At 49.0% G+C, this 26,738-nt stretch overlaps 1 protein-coding gene across 1 annotated transcript in view; it reads left to right on the top strand.

Moving 5' to 3' along the window:
* The window catches only part of igf2bp1 (insulin-like growth factor 2 mRNA binding protein 1), a 223,966-nt gene that overhangs the window by 172,518 nt on the left and 24,710 nt on the right, over positions 1-26,738 (top strand). The window contains exons 5-11 of the mRNA XM_072487508.1: positions 2,498-2,561; positions 7,433-7,699; positions 10,423-10,557; positions 16,214-16,336; positions 18,141-18,276; positions 24,889-25,011; positions 25,848-25,967. Coding sequence (XP_072343609.1) covers positions 2,498-2,561; positions 7,433-7,699; positions 10,423-10,557; positions 16,214-16,336; positions 18,141-18,276; positions 24,889-25,011; positions 25,848-25,967 — 968 coding nt within the window. The remainder of the gene's footprint in view (positions 1-2,497; positions 2,562-7,432; positions 7,700-10,422; positions 10,558-16,213; positions 16,337-18,140; positions 18,277-24,888; positions 25,012-25,847; positions 25,968-26,738) is intronic.

Here is a 26,738-nt window from a genome sequence, read left to right as displayed (position 1 = left end):
GAGGGGAGGAAATGGTCACATTTTAATATTCGGTGCCAAAATGGTTAGTGATAAGGGATCATAAAAGAAAACAAAAGGAAGACCTGCATTTAAATAGCGCCTTTCACATCCAATGAAGCACTTTTCTGAAGAGTATTCACTGTTGTCCTGAGAATGTGATGGGTTGGCATCTGGAAGCAAGTTCTTGGCGGGAAGGCCCATGTTTGATCTTCCACCCCACTGACAATTGAGGCCCTTAAATGGCCAATTAACGACCACTCAAGGGCCTCCACCCACCTCCACTGCAATTTTCCCAACTCCAGGGTGGTCTGTTGACACATGGCCACCAGATAAAACTGCGGGCTGGAAGGGGAGGAGGGGTCTCTCGAACAGCACTAATCTATGCATGATTGAGGGCGTGGACATGAGGGGGGGGGGGGGCACAGACAGCCACCATCGTATCCTTGGTTCCCCCCTCTCCCGATGACCCCTCCCCATCCCTTAAGACCTCCTCACCAACAACAGCTACCCTTCTACCCTTTACCATGGTGACTCCGTGATCCTAGGACTGGGGGGGCGGGGGGGGGGGCACCACAGACGGGGGGGGGGGGGGGGGGGGGTCTGTGACACTGTCAAGTGCAAGATCCGCCAGCCTTTGATTGACTGGAAGCTCTTGATGGACGGGAAGTCGCTGTCCTCTTAACTGCCCGACGGGCAGAAGATATGGTAAGCCTTCTCCCTCAGATTCAGCGCAGTTGACTGGCTGCTTTTCAGGCAGCGAGTGAGACAGCCACCGAGAATGGATGATTCCACTCATTGAGCGGGGGATAAATGAGGTCCCTCGTCATTATGGTGGCCTGTTTTACATTTGCCGGGGAGAGCAGGCAAGAGCCCAGGTTCATCTGGAAATTGGCCTTGCTGCCGGGGCAGCACAGTACCAGGAGAGGCAGCCTAAACTTTATGTTCAGGCCTCCGCCACAATGACTCAGAGCCGACAATTGACACATCCGCGAGCGCCGTCTAGATTAGATGTCAGGGGGATTCACTTTACACATGATGTCAGCACTTGAAGCAAATTGCCAGATTGAGTGGTGAGTGAAGATTCACAGTGAAACTTCGAAAGGAACTGTACTTATTCCTTAGTTTGATATCACTGCCTACAGTAGGTAGGTGGGACTTGGGATTTTCCCTCACAATTTCTCTGATTTCCAAGAAACTGTTTTTACTCATCTGAGGAGTACTGGGGAGGAATTCCCCAGATTTCAGTCCACTGAACTTGATCCAGGGTCTATTTCTGAATCTATTTCTCACCTCTCCCAAGCCACTTTCTGACTACGTGGCTCAGGGAAACATTGAAAGTTGAGACACTTTTTGTGCAACAACAACTTGGGCTGGAGTCTCCATTATTGAGACTATGTCCCCACGCCGGCGTCGAAACGGTGGAGTTTTCCTCCGGAAAATCCAGGAAAAAAGCGAAATGAATTCCTAGCCCTGCAGGGGGCGAGCAGGGACCCGGCGTGAATCTCGCAGCTTTTGCTGCAGATATGGGCCCCCGCAATTCTGGGTCTGAGGCCGCCCATGCGCACGGTGGCGGCCTCCAGCGGCTGCGCCGTGCTCCATGGCGGACTCGGACCGCAGAGGTAGACCCACAAAGGAGACCCCCCCCCCCCCAATTGATCGGCCGCGCGCCCGACCCTCGAACCTCGCCAGCCGCCTGTAAGGCCACCCCGGCCTCCGATCGTCCTGCCCCCGCCCAGGGCGGCCATGGACTGCATCCGCAGCCGTCGCGCGAGCACCCCGACCGGCAATAGCAGGTTAATTCCACGCCGTCGGGAACTCGGCCGGTCGGGGGCAGTGAATGTCGGAGGGGGCCTCTGGCAATGACCCCTGACGGCGCGGCGTACTCCCCGGTGACGCAGATTTTCAGTGCCCGGAAAATCGCCGAACTGGCGCCGGGCCCAATTACAGCGTCAAACTGGATTCTCCTCCCCGCGCCGGCCACCATTTCAGCGCGAGGGTATGGAGAATCCAGCACAAGTGCCCTTAATGTAATAAAACATTCCAAGGAACATTGTAATTGAAAAGTAGACACCAAGCCACATAAAGCAAGTGACTGAGGGAGGAAGGAGGGTCCTATATGAGGGAGTGAATTAGCCAGTGAGGAAGGTGTGAGTACCTGACAGAGGGAGGGAATGAGTGAGTGGGAGTGATCTGATGAGCTGATCCTAGCTCTTGTAAATGCGAATTTATGAATTTATACTGGTCTGTGTCTTTCAGCCGAATATTTTGCCTTAAGTCTCCTGTAGCTGAATCTTATGCTTTTTATATACGGTTTAAGAAGAATCTTTGAATATAAAGTCGACAAACTCGCCGCTGGTGCGAGTGCAGCGCCTGATTTCAAAATGTTCACTTGTATAAGCCCCTTTGGCTGTGTCTTGTCAGGGGAGGTTAGTGCCCCGCGAGAAATTTATCTAGAGCTGGAAGCGTGTGATTGACATTTACATTTCTCTACCTCTAGTTAATACAGAAACTGAGTCAGCAGTGGTGAATGTCACATATGGAACCAAGGACCAAGCCAGACAGTAAGTACCCTAGAATGACTCGACACAGAAAGAGGCCATTTTTCCCATCATGCCCTATGCTGGCCTTTTTGAAAGAGCTGTCTAATTAATCCCACTCCTCTTTCCCCAGGACACTGCAATATTTTCCATTTCAAGTATATATCCAATTTCCTAAGGCAGCAGGGCGGTGCAGCGGTTAGCACATGGGGCAGCACGGTGGTGCAGTGGTTGGCACTGCAGTCTCACGGCGCCGAGATCCCAGGTTCGATCCGGCTCTGGGTCACTGTCCGTGTGGAGTTTGCACATTCTCGTGTTTGCGTGGGTTTCACCCCCACAACCCAAAGACGTGCAAGGTAGGTGGATTGGCCACACTAAATTGCCCCTTAATTGGAAAACATTAATTGGGTACTCTAAATTTTAAAAAAACCCACATGTACGCACGATGCAGGACAGTGGCGCAGTGGTTAACACGTACACACAGTGCAGAACGGTGGGGCAGTGTTTAGCACTGCTGCCTCACGGCGCCGAGGTCCCAGGGTTTGATCCTGGCCCCGGGTCACTGTCTGTGTGGAGTTTGCACACTCTCCCGTGTCTGTGTGGGTCTCACCCCCACAATCCAAAGATCTGCAGGGTAGGTGGATTGGCCACGCGAAATTGCCCCTTAATTAGAAAAAAATAATTGGATACTATAAATTTATTTTTAAAAAGTATTTGGAAAGTTACCACTGAATCTGCTTCCACCGACCTTTTTGGCAGTGAATTCCTGAGCAGAATAACTCGGTGCATTTAAAATAAATCTTCTTGTATCTCCTCATGGCCCCATCCCACCCGGTCCTTTTGCCGATTAGGCTTAATTTAAATGTAATTAATATTTAAATTGCTGTAAATCCTTTGCTTACCAACCTTTCAGCCACTGGAAACACATTCTCCTTATTTCCCCTTTTGATGATTTTGCACGCCACTATTAAATCCCCCCTAAACCTTCTCCACTCTAAATAGAGCACCCCAGCTTCCGGAGTCTCTGTACATAACTAGAATCGCTCAACCCTGGTGTAATTCTGGTGAACTCCCTCTGCACCCTGTTCCACGGTTTTGACAGCCTTGAAACAACACCTTGGGATGGGATTGAGAGCGTTCTATAAATGCACCTCATAATTGTCCAGTTTAGCAAATCTCTAATCTGTGGAATCCAAAACCAGCTGGACGGTGAACCCACCGTAGCCTGATTCTCCGCTGGAGTTAGCTGCCACTTTGTTTCAAGGTGATCCTTCAAACAGATGGGTGTCATGGCGGCACAGATCGTGAAGAGTATCTTAGTTTGATGCGATAGGGTTGCCAATTCTGGTTGGACACATTCCTGGAGGTGTTGTCACTTGACCACCTGTCTCTGACCATCCCACCCCCATTGGCTGCTGGCCACGCACATCCTAGCGTTGCCCTGCCTCCCTACTGCCGACTGGAAGTCAAACAGGTACGTAATCACCCAATTGGGTTGTCAGTGAAACGGTCTTTTTCTCTTCATCTTCCAACCCCCATGTCTAATAATTTTACATCCAATAAACGACGTGTTTAAAAAAAAAGAACAATTTTCAAATGCCCCAATGAGTTTTCTGCTCCCAACAATGTTGAAGAAATAACTCTTTGATTTCTGGACACTCCAAGGTAATCCTGGAGGGTTGGCAACCACGAGCCAGGATGTGACGTTAACTTAGGCAAACAATTGCCCGGCAGTCACTAATCTAGAAACTGTGGGGAGAGTAACAATCAGTTGATTTAACAAACTAATAACAGCTCTGGTGGTTATTAGCATGTTAAAAAAGCTAGACTATAATTTTGGCAGTGGATAGTAGGAGTTGCGAATTAACACAAATTGTTGGAATACAGTCACCTCTGTTGTCCCCTGCCTGGATCCTATCGGGTGGAGACAATTGATTACCCCTTGGAGATATTTGAGTTTATTCCCATAGAACACAGCCAAATACAAAACATTCCGCAATAGGCTAGAAACTTCCACAATACACCGAAAACAGAAACCAATGAATCAACAAGAAACCAAAACCACCAGCTTTCAAGTCAGCACATGCCCCCCCCCCCCCCCCCCCCCCGTAGCCCCACATTGGTGGAAAGGCGCCCAAATGAGCAGCACAGTCCACCGGAAAAGGACACCCCGTTGCAGGGCATGGTGGAAGAGAGAGAGAACATGGTTACCCCTTGGAAGTATTACAGGTCCAAGCAACTAATTAGAAGAACTGAAACTAATTAAGGGATAAATTAAGAGTGGGCCACTCCTACAAAGAACAAACGGATCACAGCCCAAAAAGAACAAAAAGGGACGGAAACTCAAAATGTGAAAACTGGGGTCGATAAACCAGTCCAACCCCTGCGGTGCCCATCGAGCTTGGAAGGCCTCAAGTGTTCCCGTGGACACCGCATGCTGGGATTTCCGGCCACAAATAAAACCGCGGAAGAGGGGCAGACAGTCCGGTCGGACGTCCCCCTCTGTCACCCGCTGCCTGGACATGTTTAAGGCAAGTTTGGTTACCCCTTGGATCTTGAGGAATATGAGCTCCCCTGATAAGTATCGGGGCAATCGTTAACCTTACAGCTGTAGAAAATAGAGCCGGCCGGTATGGTAGTGGCTCGAGAGAGAGAGCCTGTGGTGAACTATAGGTGCTGTCTGAATATTGTTGTAAATAAAAGTTAATTTCTGTTTGGCAAAACAAACTCATGCTGGGCACTTCATGGCCCTCACCAAAACTCTTATCAATAGTTTCACCAAAATCGGAGCTCCCCTCAATCTCCCTGTGAATTTCCAGAAATTGTTATATTTACGTTGTTACATAGAATTGATACAAAGTTAGGGCTGGTACTGAATGGCTTGAGGAAGCTTTTAATGTCAATTCAATATTCATGCAATACCACTCAACCTTTCTGGCCTAGTAAGGGAATAACTGAACAGTGGAGTTTCATTTTTGCAGGTAGTAATTGTTTCTAAAGTTTTTTGTTGCTCTTTCTTTCTGCTCTTTGCCCCCTCGATTTCTAATCCAATCTTTCTTTCCCTCTCTGTACCTAATTTGACTTTAATTCGCCCTTTATCCTTTCCTCTCTCTTTCTTTCTCTATATTTAAATCTCATTATTTAAGGAACTAGACCATTGGTCCCTTCATTCACTGAGCTTGTAGAAGCATCTGTGTGGTGTGGTTCTCTGCTCTGTCTCTCAACAATTTGCAACATATTTCTTTTCAAGCTGAAAGATGAGGAAACCGATCTAATAAACCGGACTTGCAATGCAATGCCTCACGTCAGTAAAATCAAAGCATTGATTTCTGAAATTTGTGGACCTAATGATTTGTGCTTCTAAGCAAAGCAAGCTGATGGAGTGGGTCTCCACGGACTGCCCCACCTGGTGGTGGTTGGAGGCCAATGAAATGAAAATCGCTTATTGTCACAAGTAGGCTTCAAATGAAGATTTGAGGCCCCCTGTACGAGATTGGTACAAATCTTCCAGTACGCATATCGTCAGAGACTGATTGTCCGACTGAGATATCCGATGGAACACGGTGGAAGTCCTGACGCACTGAAATCCGTGGGAATTGCCCAGAAGGTTTCATCTTACGGTGGACGGTTCCTCTGCTTTCTGGGACTCCCCTGCGAATATCACTCGATTCTCGAGACTTTGGGCAGTTCTGATGTACTTACCCTGAATATTTATTCATGAATTGTTAGACAGATTAAAACCTTGTCTTAACATCTGGGTAACTGTACAGCAGATTCCTCAAGCACTCACGCTGAACCCCCCCCAACCACAACCACCACCCCCTGACTATCCCCTGATCTGACCACTTGTCGACCCCCAACCACCTGACCATCCTCCTGACATTCCTAAATCCCCCAACCCGACCTGACTACCCACTTACCCCTTATCACCTTACCCACCTCACCCATACTCATTCACCCTTTCACTATCGTTCAAACTCATCATATGGCAGCTTGGGTGTGGATTCCTGAACTGAGGGAATTCTTCAGAATGTCAGGCCCTTTTAACAAGGTAAGTGAAGAGTTTTCTGAATGATTAGCATTGGGACCCGATGTTTCCAACACTGATCAGAAGATTTGGGTCATAAGAGAATTCCTATCAGTAATGCCTCTGCCACTTCCCCCAGACCCAATGGGATGACCTTTGAACAAACACTAGCGTCGTCTTGAAGCCAACTCCACAAACATTCCGGCAAAATCAACTTTGATGGACTGGACACTGTGTCTGGATTCCTAAAACTATTTCCCCTGCCAGCTCCAGTTCTCTCGACTCTCACCGTTCCAGGGAGCGCAAAGAAAACGTGCCAAAGACACTCCGAAGCTCTCCCATCAGGCGGGTCAGTTATATGTAGACCAATGGCAGAAACTCACAACCCTGAGTCGACACCATCCTCAAATCGAGGGACTACCGCCGGAAGCTCTTTTCTCTGGGAAAGCGATGGCTAAGTGCGTAACCGAATATAGGTCTTAAAATTATGAAGGGATTTGACAGGGTGGCAAAGGAAATATTTCCACTTGCAGGAAGCTCAGCCGTAAAGATATGAGACAGTCACTGATGAATATAATGGCGAATATGCGAGAAGCCAGGCAGCGCTAGAATGTGGACAGCACTACCAAGTGGACTAGTCATGGAGAATAACATCAATATGTTTAAGAGTAAACTAATAAACACATGAGGGAGAAAGGAATAGAACGATTTACCGAAGGGGCAAACAAAACAAGGTGAGAGGAGACCCATGTGGAGCATAAACACTAGCACAGAGGGTTGGGCCAAATGTTTCTGTGCCATTAATTCTTTGTAACTCTGAACAAAGATAAAAATGGGCCGTTTTGTTCTTCCATCTCTTTCCCCTCAGAGCAATAACCAAACTGAATGGCTACCAGATGGAGAACTACAGCCTGACAGTCACCTACATCCCCGATGAGCAGGCAGTGCAACAAAGCCAGGAGATGGGCCGTAGAGGGTTCAGCGGGAGAGGCCCTCCACAGCAAGGCCCAGCAGCAACAACAAAACAACAGTTCGACATTCCTCTGCGGATCCTGGTCCCAACCCAGTTTGTGGGAGCCATTATTGGAAAAGAAGGAGCCACCATTCGGAATATCACTAAACAAACACAATCCAAGTAAGATTCTCCTGCTATACTTTACGCTAACCAGACTGCTCCATAACACTTTATCATGCAAATCATCACAATCCAATCCTTTATTCTGAACTCTTGCCACTGCCTGCGGGGTGCTGACGCCCAGTTAATAAACTAATCCCACATCCTAGCCCAAGACTAATCTTGGTCTCGGACAGGAGGAGTGCACTCAGCCCCTTTAGCCTGCTCCACTAATTGATGATTTGATGGTTGATCTATATGTTAACTCCTGCCGACAATGTAATGTGATTAATGTTTGTCCAGCATGGTCATCTTGGGGTGATGGTGTTGTGGAACAAAATGGGAACTGTCCCCAAACATCATGGATCCTTAATAACTCAATGTGTAACTGTTCCACTCCCTGCATTTCAATGCATACCTAGGTTTAGTCCCTGTGCTGAGTTAAGTGATTGTAGCTAAGGTAGAGTTACGGTGGTGTTTTTATTCCTTGGATACAGAGAAGCATTCGCCATGATTTAGCTGCTAACCAATTGATTCCTATTGGAAAGTTTCTTGCCCAGAAATTGGGGAGTACCTTATTTAAAAATATATACTTTTATTAGAGTTTTGACATTTCATTGCAAACTTTACATAACAAGACAGGACCAATACACATACAAGCAAACTATCCCTTGCAGTTTTCTTCTCCTCTATCTGTCCCGTGTTTACCTTGGGTGCTTTCGTCTTTCTTCCCCCTTCCTTATTTTGTGACTTGTCCTGGGTCCCCCCCTTCCAACTTTATTGATTGCTGATTACGAACAGGTCTTGGAACAAGTTGAAGAACAGCTTCTATGTCTTGGGGAAACCCTCCTCCGATCCTCGCATGGCGTACTTTATTTTCTCCAGCCTGAGAAATTCCGCCAGGTCGGACAGCCAGTCTGCGGCCTTGTGTGGTGGTGCGATCGCCAGCCGAGCAGGAGACTCCAGCGGGTGATCAGGGAGGCAAATGCTCAGGTGTCAGCCCCCCGCCCCGTGAAGAACTCTGGCTGCTCTGATACCCCGAAGACCACCACATGGCTCCACCCTCACTCCCACAACCCTGGACATGGCCTCAAAGAAGGAAGTCCAGTACCGACAAGTCTAGGGCAGGACCAGAGCTCGTGGGTATAATTGTCCGGGTCTCCCTGGCACTGTTCATGCTTGTCCTCCTCGAGGAAGAACCCATCATTCGTGTCGGAATATCTTATTTATCTCACTTATAAATAACTTTTATCCTTCGTAGTTGGGAGGTGTTTCCTGGGACTGGATTTCCCAGAGTGCAGTCCACAATGTTGTTATTGAGTACCAATCTCGTACAGGGGGCCTCAAAAGGGCAGGCCCCCATAATGTGTAAAAAAGGGTATAAAGTCTGCTTAAGCAGTCGGTAAAATTCACTTGTGTTTTTCCCTAAAATGGCATTTGGTGTATATCAGACCAGGAATGTACAGGTGACTCCTGCCTGCCATTTTGGCACCTTGGACCATGAAGCACCTTAATAGGCCATGTAGCACCTGGGAATGGGTGCTACATGGCCAAATTCTAAACCAGTTTGTCAAAACAGCAGCCAAGGACAGGGATTAAGTGGTACTTATTGGCGGTAAGACTATTGCAAGTCCCTATGATCACACAAAGATGGTTATTGGTGTCCACAGAATTGGACCCGAGGTCAGGTTGGTGATCACAGGTCTGTTGTAACTTCAGCTGGTTCAACATTACGGAGTCCTCTTAATTAATATTAAATTGTTGTAAGAAAACTGCCTTGTATAGGTTGTACAAATCAAGTCACCATAGTCCCAGATGACCAGAGGCTGCTTTCCCCTTTGAGGGGGTGAGCTGACTGGTGGTGATTTAACCTGAGGGTCTCCACACCTCAGGCGAGGGGCACGGTTGAGAAGAATAACCTGTTGTGTAATGTCTGCCCCTCTAGCTCTGCATCAGTGTTCTCAAGTTACAGTTTGAGGTTTGTGGTGACTAATGAACTGAGGAGTGCTGGAGTGGGGAGTAGTGAGGGTGCTTATTGCTCATTTTCAGACACTTAACTGAAAAAAGAAACAGATTGTGACCACACAGGTCTTACTCAACAGAAATTCTACAAAGGGTTATCGAGCAAAGGCAATGCAAAGTGTACGGATCAACTATGAATTAATTACCACTCGAGAGGCTAAGTGGCCTACTCCTGCTACTATGATTCTCTTACCAACCAATCAGATACTGGAGGCAAGTGTATTCATGTCCCAAGAGCAATGAAATGAAATGAAATAGTCTGTCTAACCTGATAAAACAATGTTTTTGGTCAGAACTGGTACGAGCATGTAAGGAGTGATAGCTTGAGAGAGCAGCAGAGAACATAAGATCGAAAAGTCAGTCACCCAGAAATATGGGAATAACCTGTTGATCTCACTTTTATAAGATTCAAGTGTAGTGAGGAGCAGGGATGGAGAGAAGCGAGTTCAGAATGAGGGGACAGGAGTTGGAGGGAAATAGAAGGAAGTAGGAGAATAGCGGATGAAGACTGAGACAGAAAGAAAGTGCAGAGAGAGTAGAGAAAAGAGGGCAGAATGTGAGAGGGGGGAACAAAAGAATAGGAAATGAGACCGGGATGAGCAATGAAGGGTGTAAAGAGGATTCCAGGAAGAGAGTGGGAGAGAGAAAACAAGGGTCAGAGGGAACGTGGGGTGAGGAGAGAAAGGATGTTGATGGTACACGGTTTCTCTGTGTCTCTGCAGGATTGACGTTCATCGAAAGGAGAATGCAGGTGCAGCAGAGAAGCCAATCAGCATTCACTCAACGGCCGAGGGCTGTTCAGCCGCGTGTAAGATGATTCTGGAGATTATGCACCAGGAGGCACAGGCGACCAAAACGTACGTAACTTAGCAAGTGGCACAGCGACCGTCTGGTTAAAAGAAGGATCCCCTAACACTCTATATAGCCCACACCCCTCACTGTAACACACTGATGTACCCCACACACCCCTCACTGTAACACTGACATACCCCACACTCCTCACTCTGACACTCTGATATACCCACACCCCTCACTGTAACACTCTGATATACCCCATACCCCTCACTGTAACACTCTCTGATATACCCCACACCCCTCACTGTAACACTCTGATATACCCCACAACCCTCACTGTAACACTCTGATGTACCCCACACACCCCTCACTGTAACACTGACATACCCCACACTCCTCACTCTGACACTCTGATATACCCACACCCCTCACTGTAACACTCTGATATACCCACACCCCTCACTGTAACACTCTGATATACCCACACCCCTCACTGTAACACTCTGATATACCCCACACTCCTCACTGTAACACTCTGATATACCCCACACTCCTCACTGTAACACTGATATCTCCCACACCCCTCACTGTAACACTCTGATATACCCCACACTCCTCACTGTAACACTCTGATACACTCCACACCCCTCACTGTAACACTGATATCTCCCACACCCCTCACTGTAACACTCTGATATACCCCACACCCCTCACTGTAACACTCTGATACACTCCACACCCCTCACTGTAACACTCTGATATACCCACACCCCTCACTGTAACACTCTGATATACCCCACACTCCTCACTGTAACACTCTGATGTACCCCACACACCCCTCACTGTAACACTGACATACCCCACACTCCTCACTCTGACACTCTGATATACCCACACCCCTCACTGTAACACTCTGATATACCCACACCCCTCACTGTAACACTCTGATATACCCACACCCCTCACTGTAACACTCTGATATACCCCACACTCCTCACTGTAACACTCTGATATACCCCACACTCCTCACTGTAACACTGATATCTCCCACACCCCTCACTGTAACACTCTGATATACCCCACACTCCTCACTGTAACACTCTGATACACTCCACACCCCTCACTGTAACACTGATATCTCCCACACCCCTCACTGTAACACTCTGATATACCCCACACCCCTCACTGTAACACTCTGATACACTCCACACCCCTCACTGTAACACTCTGATATACCCACACCCCTCACTGTAACACTCTGATATACCCCACACTCCTCACTGTAACACTCTGACATACCCCACACTCCTCACTGTAACACTGATATCTCCCACACCCCTCACTGTAACACTCTGATATACTCCACACCCCTCACTGTAACACTCTGATATACCCCACACCCCTCACTGTAACACTCTGATATACCCCACACCCCTCACTGTAACACTGATATACCCCACATCCCTCACTGTAACACTCTATATACCCCACACCCCTCACTGTAACACACTGATATACCCCACACCCCTCACTGTAACACTCTGATATGCCCCACACCCCTCACTGTAACACTGATATACCCCACACCCCTCACTGTAACACTCTGATATACCCCACACCCCTCACTGTAACACTGATATCTCCCACACCCCTCACTGTAACACTTTGATATACCCCACACCCCTCACTGTAACACTCTGATATACCCCACACCCCTCACTGTAACACTCTATATAGCCCACACCCCTCACTGTAACACTCTGATATACCCCACATCCCTCACTGTAACACTCTGATATACCCCACACCCCTCACTGTAACACTCTGATATACCACACACCCCTCACTGTAACACTCTGAAATACCCCACACCCATCACTGTAACACTCTGATATACCCCACACTCCTCACTGTAACACTCTGATATACCCCACACTCCTCACTGTAACACTGATATCTCCCACACCCCTCACTGTAACACTCTGATATACCCCATACCCCTCACTGTAACACTCTCTGATATACCCCACACCCCTCACTGTAACACTCTGATATACCCCACACCCCTCACTGTAACACTCTGATAGACACCACACCCCTCACTGTAACACTCTATATAGCCCACACCCCTCACTGTAACACTCCATATAGCCCACACCCCTCACTGTAACACTGATATCTCCCACACCCCTCACTGTAACACTCTGATATACCCCACACCCCTCACTGTAACACTCTGAAATACCCCACACCCATCACTGTAACACTCTGAAATACCCCACACCCCTCACTGTAACACTGATATATCCCACACCCCTCACTGTAACACTCTGATATACCCCACACCCATCACTGTAACACTCTGAAATACCCCACACCCCTCACTGTAACACTCTGATATACCCCACACCCCTCACTGTAACACTCTGATATATCCCACACCCCTCACTGTAACACTCTATACAGCCCACACCCCTCACTGTAACACTCTGATATACCCCACAACCCTCACTGTAACACTCTGATATGCCCCACACCCCTCACTGTAACACTCTATATAGCCCACACCCCTCACTGTAACACTGATATACCCCACACCCCTCACTGCAACACTCTGATATACCCCACACCCCTCACTGTAACACTCTGAAATACCCCACACCCATCACTGTAACACTCTGAAATACCCCACACCCCTCACTGTAACACTGATATATCCCACACCCCTCACTGTAACACTCTGATATACCCCACACCCATCACTGTAACACTCTGAAATACCCCACACCCCTCACTGTAACACTCTGATATACCCCACACCCCTCACTGTAACACTCTGATATATCCCACACCCCTCACTGTAACACTCTATATAGCCCACACCCCTCACTGTAACACTCTGAAATACCCCACACCCCTCACTGTAACACTCTGATATACCCCACACCCCTCACTGTAACACTCTGATATATCCCACACCCCTTACTGTAACACTCTATATAGCCCACACCCCTCACTGTAACACTCTGATATATCCCACACCCCTCACTGTAACACTCTGATATATCCCACACCCCTCACTGTAACACTCTGATATACCCCACACCCCTCACTGTAACACTCTGATATATCCCACACCCCTCACTGTAACACTCTATATAGCCCACACCCCTCACTGTAACACTCTGATATACACACACCCTCACTGTAACACTCTGATATACCCCACACCCCTCACTGTAACACTCTGATATATCCCACACCCCTCACTGTAACACTGATATATCCCACACTCCTCACTGTGACACTCTGGTATACTCCACACACCCTTTGTAACACACTGATGTACCCCACACACCCCTCACTGTAACACTGACATACCCCACACTCCTCACTGTGACATCTCTGATATACCCCACACCCCTCACTGTAACACTCTGATATACCCAACACCCCTCACTGTAACACTCTGATATACCCCACACCCCTCACTGTAACACTGATATATCCCACACCCCTCACTGTGACACTCTGATATACCCACACCCCTCACTGTAACACACTGATATATCCCACACCCCTCACTGTGACACTCTGATATACCCCACACCCCTCACTGTAACACTCTGATATACCCCACACCCCTCACTGTAACACTCTCTGATATACCCCACACCCCTCACTGTAACACTCTGATATACCCCACACCCCTCACTGTAACACTCTGATATACCCCACACCCCTCACTGTAACACTGATATACCCCACATCCCTCACTGTAACACTCTATATACCCCACACCCCTCACTGTAACACACTGATATACCCCACACCCCTCACTGTAACACTCTGATATGCCCCACACCCCTCACTGTAACACTGATATACCCCACACCCCTCACTGTAACACTCTGATATACCCCACACCCCTCACTGTAACACTGATATCTCCCACACCCCTCACTGTAACACTTTGATATACCCCACACCCCTCACTGTAACACTCTGATATACCCCACACCCCTCACTGTAACACTCTATATAGCCCACACCCCTCACTGTAACACTCTGATATACCCCACATCCCTCACTGTAACACTCTGATATACCCCACACCCCTCACTGTAACACTCTGATATACCACACACCCCTCACTGTAACACTCTGAAATACCCCACACCCATCACTGTAACACTCTGATATACCCCACACTCCTCACTGTAACACTCTGATATACCCCACACTCCTCACTGTAACACTGATATCTCCCACACCCCTCACTGTAACACTCTGATATACCCCATACCCCTCACTGTAACACTCTCTGATATACCCCACACCCCTCACTGTAACACTCTGATATACCCCACACCCCTCACTGTAACACTCTGATATACACCACACCCCTCACTGTAACACTCTATATAGCCCACACCCCTCACTGTAACACTCTATATAGCCCACACCCCTCACTGTAACACTGATACCTCCCACACCCCTCACTGTAACACTCTGATATACCCCACAACCCTCACTGTAACACTCTGATATACACACACCCTCACTGTAACACTCTGATATACCCCACACCCTTCACTGTAACACTCTGATATGCCCCACACCCCTCACTGTAACACTCTGATATACCCTACACCCCTCACTGTAACACTCTGATATACCCCACACCCCTCACTGTAACACTCTGATATACACACACCCTCACTGTAACACTCTGATATACCCCACACCCTTCGCTGTAACACTCTGATATACCCCACACCCCTCACTATAACACTCTGATATACCCCACACCCCTCACTGTAACACTCTGATATACCCCACACCCCTCACTGTAACACCCTGATATACTCCACCCCTCACTGTAACACTGATATGCCCCACACCCCTCACTGTAACACTCTGATATACCCCACACCCCTCACTGTAACACTCTGATATACCCCACACCCCTCACTGTGACACTCTGATATACCCCACACCCCTCACTGTAACACTGATATATCCCACACCCCTCACTGTAACACTCTGATATACCCCACACCCCTCACTGTAACACTCCGATATACCCCACACACCTCACTGTAACACTCTGATATGCCCCACACCCCTCACTGTAACACTCTGATATATCCCACACCCCTCACTGTAACACTCTGATATACCACTCACCCTTCGCTGCAACACTCTGATATACCCCACATGACCACTGTAACACTCTGATATACCCCACACCCCTCACTGTAACACTGATATACCCCACACCCCTCACTGTAACACTCTGATATACCCCACACCCCTCACTGTAACACTGATATACCCCACACCCCTCACTGTAACACTCTGATAGACACCACAGCCCTCACTGTAACACTCTGATATACCCACACCTCTCACTGTAACACTGATATTCCCCACACCCTTCGCTGTTACACCTGTATTTTTAAAATAGATTTAGTGGATCCAATTTGTTTTTTCCAGTTAAGGAGCAATTTAGTGTGGCCAATCCACCTGTCCTGCACATCTTTTTTTATTGTAGGGGTGAGACCCACGCAGACACGGGGAGAATGTGCAAACTCCACACGGACAGTGACCCGGGGCTGGGATCGAACCTGGGTCTGTCCGTGCTGTAGCACTCGTTATCTGCATTTCCTTCCTGAATTTTTCTTCTTTAGTTTAACCAAAACATCATCTCCACAGAGCCGAGGAAGTTCCATTGAAGGTTTTGGCGCACAATAACTTTGTCGGCAGGTTGATTGGGAAGGAAGGCCGGAATCTGAAGAAGGTTGAACAGGAGACAGAAACAAAAATCACAATCTCTCCGTAAGTCCAGACCACTGATCCCCTCTTCGACCCTCTCGCAGAGACATATTAGGTCAGCAGAAGATTAAGCTGTTGCCACCCATGAATGGGAAATGAAGAACTGCTTCTGCAAATTATCCTCTTTTCCCCTCCTTTCCTCTGAAGACTTCCTCATCCTAAGTTGTCCATAGTTAGGCATCAGCCTTGGTTTCAGTGTGTGCCATTGTGAGCCCCAAGACACAAGGTGGGGGGCGTTAGTCATGCTCCGGAGATCTCAGTGTAAAATCCAGTAGGTTGCTCTTCCCTTTCAGATGAGTTCTGAATCCTGGGCCCCTTCTCTCTCAGGGGTCATAAAAGATCCCTCATGATGAAGAGTAGGGAAGTTCTCCCTGGTGACCTGGGCAATATTTATCCTTCATCCAACATCACTAAAAACAGAGGGCGGGATTCTCTCACCCCGGGGCCGGGCCGGAGAAGCGCCCGGGCCGGTGCAAATCGTGCCACGCCGCCCCGACGCCGATTCTCCGGAGAGCGGGAATCGGCACCATTGGCGCCGGTGTGGCGCCAGTCGGGGGCCGCCCTATGGGGCCCCCCCCCCGGCGATTCTCAGCCCGGGGTGGGCCGAGCGGCCATGCAAAAGTGCCGAGTCCCACCGGCGCCGTTCACATCTGCTGTGTTTGAATTCAAATCCTGGTTCCCAGAGCATTACTCTGGGTCTCTGGATAACTGGTCCAGTGACAATACCACTCTGCCATCGCCTCCCTTCAATTGCCGCAATCACTCCCTGTGCCACTTTTTGCCAGCGTAGCAGAGTGGATGTTGAATATTATCTGCTGAATTCTGCCCTTCCCTTTCCCATAACATCCAGTGCCAGACAATAGCAATTGCCAGCAGAGGCTTCCTGGTTGATTTTACCACACTTTCCGTCTCAGGGATACTGAGGCCAATTGGCTGAGGCCAGTTTACTCTGTACATACAACAGGTTCCCAGATCTTTCTCAATTTGTACACGGTTGAACCACAGTGCACACATAGCGCACTGAGCTGCTGCAGCCCTTCCTTCCTATAGGTGCACTACCGAGCTTGTCCGACAAGTTTCCCGTTAGCCTTGTGTCCACAGTTGGCAACAGCGCCACCAATAGGCCCGTGCCATTAATGCAACAGCAATTAGAAGAAATCCAAAGTACTAATATATCCTGTAAGCAAGAAAATGTAAATTCGCTCTTAGGTGAAGCACTTTGGGATCTCCCAAAAACCTTGATGTGGTTAGAAAAATGCAAGTTCCTTCTACTTGTATGGCCTGAGAAACACATTGATGAACCTCTGCTGAGGGATTTAGTCATGTGGAGAGACTGGAGGAGCTGGAATTGTTATCTTTAGAACAGGGAGGTTATGGAGAATTTGATAACGGCGTTGAAAATCATGAAAGATTTTGATAGAGTAAAGTGAGAGAAACTCTGGAGGCAGAACGAGGGGACATAAATTTATGATGACTGTCAAAATAACCGATGGAGGGGATTCCAGCGGAAATAATGAGATTTTGTTTACAGAGCGGGTTGCTGTATCTGGGCTACACGGGCTGAAAGGCTGATGGAAGCTAATTCAATAATAACTTTCCAAAAAGGAATTGAAAAAGTATTTGAAGAGGAAGGGCAGGGGAGTGGGATTAATTGGATATTCGAAACCAGCATAGACACGATGAGTTGAATTGCCTTATTTTGTGCTTACCAGAGATATACACAAAGTGAAAGTTTTTCTTTGAACAAGATTTTCAAAGAAATATTGTATCTTTAAGAGTTGTAAGAATTTGCACCTTGCTGTGACAGCTTGCAGGACCTGACACTCTATAACCCTGAAAGGACCATCACAGTGAAAGGTTCCATCGAAGCTTGCTGCAAAGCTGAGGAAGATATCATGAAGAAAGTGAGAGAAGCTTACGAGAATGACATTGCTGCTATGAATGTAAGTTTACATCCTAAAAAGTCATGTTTTCTCTTTTATTGGCACATACTTCCTATTTTGCTTTTCACTTTATTGCATTTGTAGACTCTAGTTTCATCTTTTTCTCTGTCTCTGCTTTCTCTCGCCTAGTCTCTTTCTCTCCGTTGCTTTCCACAGCTTTTTTCCTCTCAGTTTCACCCTCTCTTATCTTCAGTCTTTGTTTCTCTCCCCCCCTGACAGTGTTTATTTCTCTCGCTATTCTATCTCTCTCTGTTACTCTCTCCATTCTCCCTTCTCTTCTATCTACCGTGTGTTCTCTCTCTTCCCCTCTGTCACAGCTCTGTTTCCTGTTTTCCCCTCTGTTCTCTATTTTTTTTTCTCACTTTTTCTTCCTCTCTACCCTTCTTTATTGCTTTTCCCCTCTCTTTATTAAACAAGGCCATTGGTTGAAAAATGGCCACAAAAAAAATGAAACTTTTGTAATTGAGCTTGCTAAATCCCAAGTGAAACTGCACAGAACCCACAGCCTCAGGAAATCCAAAACACACAACGGCAGCTTTGAGAATTTACCTCAGTTTCCAGATCAATTCTCACCTTTAGTTAAGGTGGAGTTTTAGATTGGATCAGTTGACAGACAGCCTGATGCTGCCCCATTATTGTACTCACATCCCAGTGAAATCTTCACAATGTTTAACCGTGACCGATACCTATTTTTTTTTTTTGGAAATAATTTATTGAAAATTTTTGGTCAACCATCACAGTACATTGTGTATCCTTTACACAATAATATAACAGTATAAATAACAATGACCTATTTTGTAAACAAAGAATAAATAATATATAACAAAAACGAAAACTAAAACTAAATGGCAACTGCCTTGTCTCAGATAAACACTCTCCAAAAATATGATTTAACAGTCCAATATACAATTATTTATAGCAACGACCTATACATATTATACATATATATTAACAACCCTGAGAGTCCTTCTGGCTCCCCCCCCGGGCTGCTGCTGCTGCCTTCTTCTTTTCCATTCCCTCTATCTTTCTGTGAGGTATTCGACGAACGGTTGCCACCGCCTGGTGAACCCTTGAGCCGATCCCCTTAGGACGAACTTAATCCGTTCCAGCTTTATAAACCCTGCCATGTCATTTATCCAGGTCTCCGCCCCCGGGGGCGTGGCTTCCTTCCACATCAACAGTACCCTGCGCCGGGCTACTAAGGACGCAAAGGCCAAAACATTGGCCTCTCTCGCCTCCTGCACTCCCGGCTCTTGTGCAACCCCAAATATAGCCAACCCCCAGCTTGGTTCGACCTGGACCCCCACTACTTTCGAAAGCACCTTTGTCACCCCCACCCAGAACCCCTGTAGTGCCGGACATGACCAGAACATGTGGGTATGATTCGCTGGGCTTCTCGAGCATCTCGCACACCTATCCTCGACCCAAAAAAATTTACTGAGCCGTGCTCCAGTCATATGCGCCCTGTGTAACACCTTAAATTGAATCAGGCTTAGCCTGGCACACGAGGACGATGAGTTTACCCTACTTAGGGCATCCGCCCACAGCCCCTCCTCAATCTCCTCCCCCAGCTCTTCTTCCCATTTCCCTTTCAGCTCAACTACCATAATCTCCCCCTCGTCCCTCATTTCCCTATATATATCTGACACCTTACCGTCCCCCACCCATGTCTTTGAGATCACTCTGTCCTGCACCTCATGCGTCGGGAGCTGCGGGAATTCCCTCACCTGTTGTCTCGCAAAAGCCCTCAGTTGCATATACCGGAATGCATTCCCTTGGGGCAACCCATATTTCTCGGTCAGCGCTCCCAGACTTGCGAACTTCCCATCCACAAACAGATCTTTCAGTTGCGTTACTCCTGCTCTTTGCCATATTCCAAATCCCCCATCCATTCTCCCCGGGGCAAACCTATGGTTATTTCTTATCGGGGACCCCACCAAGGCTCCCGTCTTTCCCCTATGCCGTCTCCACTGTCCCCAAATTTTCAAAGTCGCCACCACCACCGGGCTTGTGGTGTATTTCTTCGGTGAGAACGGCAATGGGGCCGTCACCATAGCTTGTAGGCTAGTCCCCCTACAGGACGCCCTCTCCAATCTCTTCACGCCGCTCCCTCCTCTTCTCCCATCCACTTACTCACCATTGAGATATTGGCGGCCCAGTAGTACTCACTTAGGCTCGGTAGTGCCAGCCCCCCCCTATCCCTACTACGCTGTAAGAATCCCTTCCTCACTCTCGGGGTCTTCCCGGCCCACACAAAACTCATGCTACTCTTTTCGATCCTTTTGAAAAAAGCCTTCGTGATCACCACCGGGAGGCACTGAAACACAAAGAGGAATCTCGGGAGGACTACCATTTTAACCGCCTGCACCCTCCCTGCCAGTGACAGGGATACCATGTCCCATCTCTTGAAGTCCTCCTCCATTTGTTCCACCAATCGTGTTAAATTTAACCTATGCAATGTACCCCAATTCTTGGCTATCTGGATCCCCAAGTAACGAAAGTCCCTTGTTACCTTCCTCAGCGGAAAGTCCTCTATTTCTCTGCTCTGCTCCCCTGGATGCACCACAAACAACTCACTTTTCCCCATGTTCAGTTTATATCCTGAGAATTCTCCAAACTCCCGAAGTGTCCGCATTATCTCTGGCATCCCCTCCGCCGGGTCCGCTACATATAACAACAAATCATCCGCATACAGAGATACCCGGTGTTCTTCTCCTCCTCTAAGTACTCCCCTCCACTTCTTGGAACCCCTCAATGCTAATGCCAGGGGCTCAATCGCCAGTGCAAACAATAATGGGGACAGAGGGCATCCCTGCCTTGTCCCTCTATGGAGCCGAAAGTATGCAGCTCCCCGTCCATTCGTGACCACACTCGCCACTGGGGCCCTATACAACAGCTGCACCCATCCAACATACTCATCTCCAAAACCAAATCTCCTCAGCACCTCCCACAGATAATCCCACTCCACTCTATCAAATGCTTTCTCGGCATCCATCGCCACCACTATCTCCGCTTCCCCCTCTGGTGGGGGCATCATCATTACCCCTTGCAGCCTCCGTATATTCGTATTCAGCTGTCTCCCCTTCACAAACCCAGTTTGGTCCTCATGGACCACCCTCGGGACACAATCCTCTATCCTCATTGCCATTACCTTGGCCAGAATCTTAGCGTCTACATTTAGGAGGGAAATAGGTCTATAGGACCCGCATTGCAGCGGGTCCTTTTCCTTCTTTAGGAGAAGCGATATCGTTGCCTCAGACATAGTCGGGGGCAGCTGTCCCCTATCCTTTGCCTCATTAAAGGTCCTCATCAGTAGCGGGGCGAGCAAGTCCACATATTTCCTGTAAAATTCAACTGGGAATCCATCCGGTCCCGGAGCCTTCCCCGCCTGCATGCTCCTAATTCCTTTCACTACTTCCTCTATTTAAATCTGTGCTCCCAGTCCCACCCTTTCCTGCTCCTCCACCTTGGGAAATTCCAGCCGGTCCAGAAAGCCCATCATCCTCTCCCTCCCATCCGGGGGTTGAGCTTCGTATAATTTTTTATAAAATGCCTTGAACACTCCATTCACTCTCTCCGCTCCCCGCTCCATCTCTCCTTCCTCATCCCTCACTCCCCCTATTTCCCTCGCTGCTCCCCTTTTCCTCAATTGGTGGGCCAGCAACCTGCTCGCCTTCTCCCCATATTCGTACTGTACACCCTGTGCCTTCCTCCACTGTGCCTCTGCAGTACCCGTTGTCAGCAAGTCAAATTCTACGTGTAGCCTTTGCCTTTCCCTGTACAGTCCCTCCTCCGGTGCCTCCGCATATTGCCTGTCCACCCTCAGAAGTTCTTGCAGCAACGGCTCCCGTTCCCTACTCTCCTGCTTTCCTTTATGTGCCCTTATTGATATCAGCTCCCCTCTAACCACTGCCTTCAGCGCTTCCCAGACCACTCCCACCTGGACCTCCCCATTATCATTGAGTTCCAAGTACTTTTCAATGCACCCCCTCACCCTTAGACACACCCCCTCATCTGCCATTAGTCCCATGTCCATTCTCCAGGGTGGGCGCCCTTCTGTTTCCTCCCCTATCTCCAAGTCCACCCAATGTGGAGCGTGATCCGAAATGGCTATAGCCGTATACTCCGTTCCCCTCACCTTCGGGATCCCCCCCCTCCCAAAACAAAAAAGTCTATTCGCGAATAGACTTTGTGGCCATAGGAGAAAAACGAAAACTCCTTACTCCTAGGTCTGCTAAATCTCCACGGGTCTACTCCTCCCATCTGCTCCATAAAATCTTTAAGCACCTTGGCTGCTGCCGGCCTCCTTCCAGTCCTGGACCTCGACCTGTCCAGCCCTGGTTCCAACACCGTATTGAAATCCCCCCCCATTACCAACTTTCCCACCTCTAGGTCCGGGATGCGTCCTAGCATACGCCTCATAAAATTGGCATCATCCCAGTTCAGGGCATATACGTTTACCAAAACCACCGTCTCCCCCTGTAGTTTGCCACTCACAATCACGTATCTGCCCCCGTTATCCGCCACTATAATCTTTGCCTCAAACATTACCCGCTTCCCCACTAATATAGCCACCCCCCTGTTTTTCGCATCTAGCCCCGAATGGAACACCTGCCCCACCCAACCTTTGCGTAGTCTCACCTGGTCTATCAGTTTCAAGTGCGTTTCCTGTAACATAACCACATCTGCCTTAAGTTTCTTAAGGTGTGCGAGTACCCGTGCCCTCTTTATCGGCCCGTTCAGCCCTCTCACGTTCCACGTGATCAGCCGGGTTGGGGGGGCTTTTTACCCCCCCCCACCTTTTTCCAGCTCCTCACCCGGTTCCCACGCAGCTGTGTCCCCCCCAGGCGGTGCCCCCCCGCCCTTCTCACCCCATACCAGCTCCCCCCTCTCCCCAGCAGCAGCAGCCCAATAATTCCCCCCTCCCACCACTCCCGCTAGATCCCCCACTAGCGTGGTTACACCCCCCATGTTGCTCCCAGAAGTCAGCAAACTCTGGCCGACCTCGGCTTCCCCCCGTGACCTCGGCTCGCACCGTGCGACGCCCCCTCTTTCCTGCTTCCCTATTCCCGCCATGATTATCATAGCGCGGAACCGAGCCCGCGCTTCCCCCTTGGCCCCGTCCCCAATGGCCAACGCCCCATCTCCTCCACCTCCCCTCCTCCCCCCATCACCTCCTGTGGGAGAGAGAAAAGTTACCACATCGCAGGATTAATAACATAAAACTCCTCTTTCCCCTCTTTTTACCCCCCTCTTCGCCCCCCATACTCGCCCCACCACTTTGTTTCAAACGTTCTTTTTTAATAACCCGCTCATTCCAATTTTTCTTCCACGATAAAAGTCCACGCCTCATCCGCCGTCTCAAAGTAGTGGTGCCTCCCTTGATATGTGACCCACAGTCTTGCCGGTTGCAGCATTCTGAATTTTATCTTCTTTTTGTGAAGCACCGCCTTGGCCCGATTAAAGCTCGCCCTCCTTCTCGCCACCTCCGCACTCCAGTCTTGATAAACGCGGATCACCGCGTTCTCCCATTTACTGCTCCGAGTTTTCTTTGCCCATCTAAGGACCATTTCTCTATCCTTAAAACGGAGGAATCTCACCACTATGGCTCTGGGAATTTCTCCTGCTCTCGGTCCTCGCACCATCACTCGGTATGCTCCCTCCACCTCCAACGGACCCGCCGGGGCCTCCGCTCCCATTAACGAGTGCAGCATCGTGCTCACATATGCCCCGACGTCCGCTCCCTCCGCACCTTCAGGAAGACCAAGAATCCTCAGGTTGTTCCTCCTTGCGTTGTTCTCCAGCGCCTCCAGCCTTTCCACACATCGTTTATGGTGTGCCTCATGCATCTCCGTCTTCACCACCAGGCCCTGTATGTCGTCCTCATTCTCGGCTGCCTTTGCCTTCACGGCCCGAAGCTCCCGCTCCTGGGTCTTTTGCTCCTCCTTTAGCCCTTCGATCGCCTGTAATATCGGGGCCAACAGCTCCTTCTTTATCTCCTTTTTAAGTTCTTCCACGCAGCGTTTCAAAAACTCGTGTTGTTCAGGGCCCCATATTAAACTGCCACCTTCCGACGCCATCTTGGTTTTTGCTTGCCTTCCTTGCCGCTGCTCTAAAGGATCCACCGCAATCCGGCCACCTTCCTCTCCTTTTTTCATCCGTATCCAGGGGGGATTCCCTTCTGGTTCACCGCACAGTACTTTTAGCCGTTAAAATTGCCGTTGGGGCTCTTATTAAGAGCCCAAAAGTCTGCTCCACCGGGAGCTGCCGAAACGTGCGACTCAGCTGGTCATCGCCGCACCCGGAAGTCGACTGATACCTATTTTAATTAAATAACATTCATTGATGTCGCAGCACAGCAGGTCTGCAGTTCAGGAGCAGTCGGAAATTCTCCCAGTAGCAATGCTGCCTTGGTCAAAATCATCAGTTCTCCACGCGTAAATCTATCCACCCTGATGTAACACTCCTGTATCTCTCTCTCTCTCTATATATATATATATATATATATATATATGTGCCTGCCCAAATGTAACACTCCTGTTGCTCTATTCATGTACTGATCGAGGTTTAACAGTCCTGTGTGCTAATTCATTTAAACTGTTCTTTTTCCAGCTGCAGGCAAATTTGATTCCTGGCCTGAACCTGAATGCTCTGGGCTTGTTTCCACCTTCCTCGTCCACCGTTCCCCCTCACCCTGTAGGGGTGGCACCAGCAACACCTTACGGTCCCTACATGGTGAGTCAGTCAATGGGTTTTTTCCACATTTGCCCATTTTGGGGCAAGGTTCGCAGTGAGACCTTCCATCAGAACGAAATCAGGTGGGTTACAAACCCACAGCGAAGAACTTTCAAAAGAGATTTGGGTCTCTAATTTAAAAGAAAATACTTGCAGTGCCTTGGTGGATGGGCGGGGTGGGGGGGGTTTAACAGGTGGAACTTGTAAAGAGCCAGCACAGGCACTGTGAACTGAATGGCCTCCTCTTGTGCTCAATCATTCTATTTTAAGCTGTAGTCATTTTTAAGATGGGAGCGTGTCAACATAGGCAATATTGTAAAAGTAACAACCTTCCCAATGTTAGTTTCTTTTAACTGAATGGAAATTAACATCTGGGGAAGTCTTTAATGTGCGACTGTGCCAAAATCACTGAAAGTCAAAATGAACCCCCTGTCATTGCCTGTGTTGGATTGTGGAGCTGTAGATGAGAGACTACATTCTCAGCCTGGTTGCGGTTTTCTCCTTAAGATTTAGCATGCAAGGGCGGCATGTGGCGCAGTGGTTAGCACTGGGACTACGGCGCTGAGGACCCGGGTTCGAATCCCGGCTCTGGGTCACTGTCTGCGTGGAGGTTGCACATTCTCATTGTGTCTGCGTGGGTTTCACCCCCGCAACCCAAAGATGTGCCGGGTAGGTGGATTGGCCACGCTAAATTGCCCCTTAATTGGAAAAAGAATAATTGGTCACTCTTAATTTAATATTTTAAAAAAAAATTTAGCATGTGGGGAATCTGTTTAAGGACATGAATGACGGCGCCGAGCATTGGCCGCGGATGACGATGAGTTTGATTTCTGCAGCAAACCTCAGACCCTGAGACAGTCCACGTCTTCATCCCCGCTCAAGCCGTGGGAGCCATTATCGGCAAAAAAGGGCAGCACATCAAGCAGCTGTCGCGATGTGCGGAAGCTTCAATCAAGGTGAGAACGTTTGTTTTCCTTAATTTGCTTTCTAAGGTGGTGGTGAGTGTTCTTGTCTCAAAGCCTTTGTTTTGATATATGACACAGTGTCCTGTTTGGCCACAGACGAGGGCACCAGGTGTCAGTTAGATCATGTGAAACTGGAGTTACATGTGGGAGAAATTTACTGTCGCCAACTCTCCAGGAATTATTTCTGGCCATTGTTGGGAGCAACAAGCACTGAAACATTCATTTAAATTTCTCTCACCGCTTTATTTATTAATTATAAAACTAATAAAGAAAAGGGAAAGACTGGGCCAGGTGCCTGCAGATTATGGGCGAAATTCTCCCCCAACGGCGCGATGTCCACCGACTGGCGCCAAACACGGCACCAATCAGACGGGCATCGCGCCGGCCCAAAGGTGCGGAATGCTCCGCATCTTTGGCGGCCTAGCCCCGACATTGAGGGGCTAGGCCGACGCCGGAGGGATTTCCGCCCCGCCAGCTGGCGGAAATGGCGTTTGTTGCCCCGCCAGCTGGCGCGGAAATGCGGCGCATGCGCGGGAGCGTCAGCGGCCGCTGTCAGTTTCCCCCGCATGCGCAGTGGGGAGCGTCTCTTCCGCCTCCACCATGGTGGAGGCCGTGGCGGAGGCGGAAGGAAAAGAGTGCCCCCACGGCACAGGCCCGCCCGCGGATCGGTGGGTCCCGATCGCGGGCCAGGCCACCGTGGGGGCACCCCCCGGTGTCAGATCGCCCCCCCCCCCCCCAGGACCCTGGAGCCCGCCCACGCCG

Source organism: Scyliorhinus torazame, chromosome 21 (genome assembly GCF_047496885.1).
Source record: "Scyliorhinus torazame isolate Kashiwa2021f chromosome 21, sScyTor2.1, whole genome shotgun sequence".
Taxonomy (NCBI): Eukaryota; Metazoa; Chordata; class Chondrichthyes; order Carcharhiniformes; family Scyliorhinidae; genus Scyliorhinus; species Scyliorhinus torazame.
The sequence above is the reverse complement of the archived record's forward strand: the minus strand, read 5'-3'. Positions and strand labels throughout refer to the sequence as shown.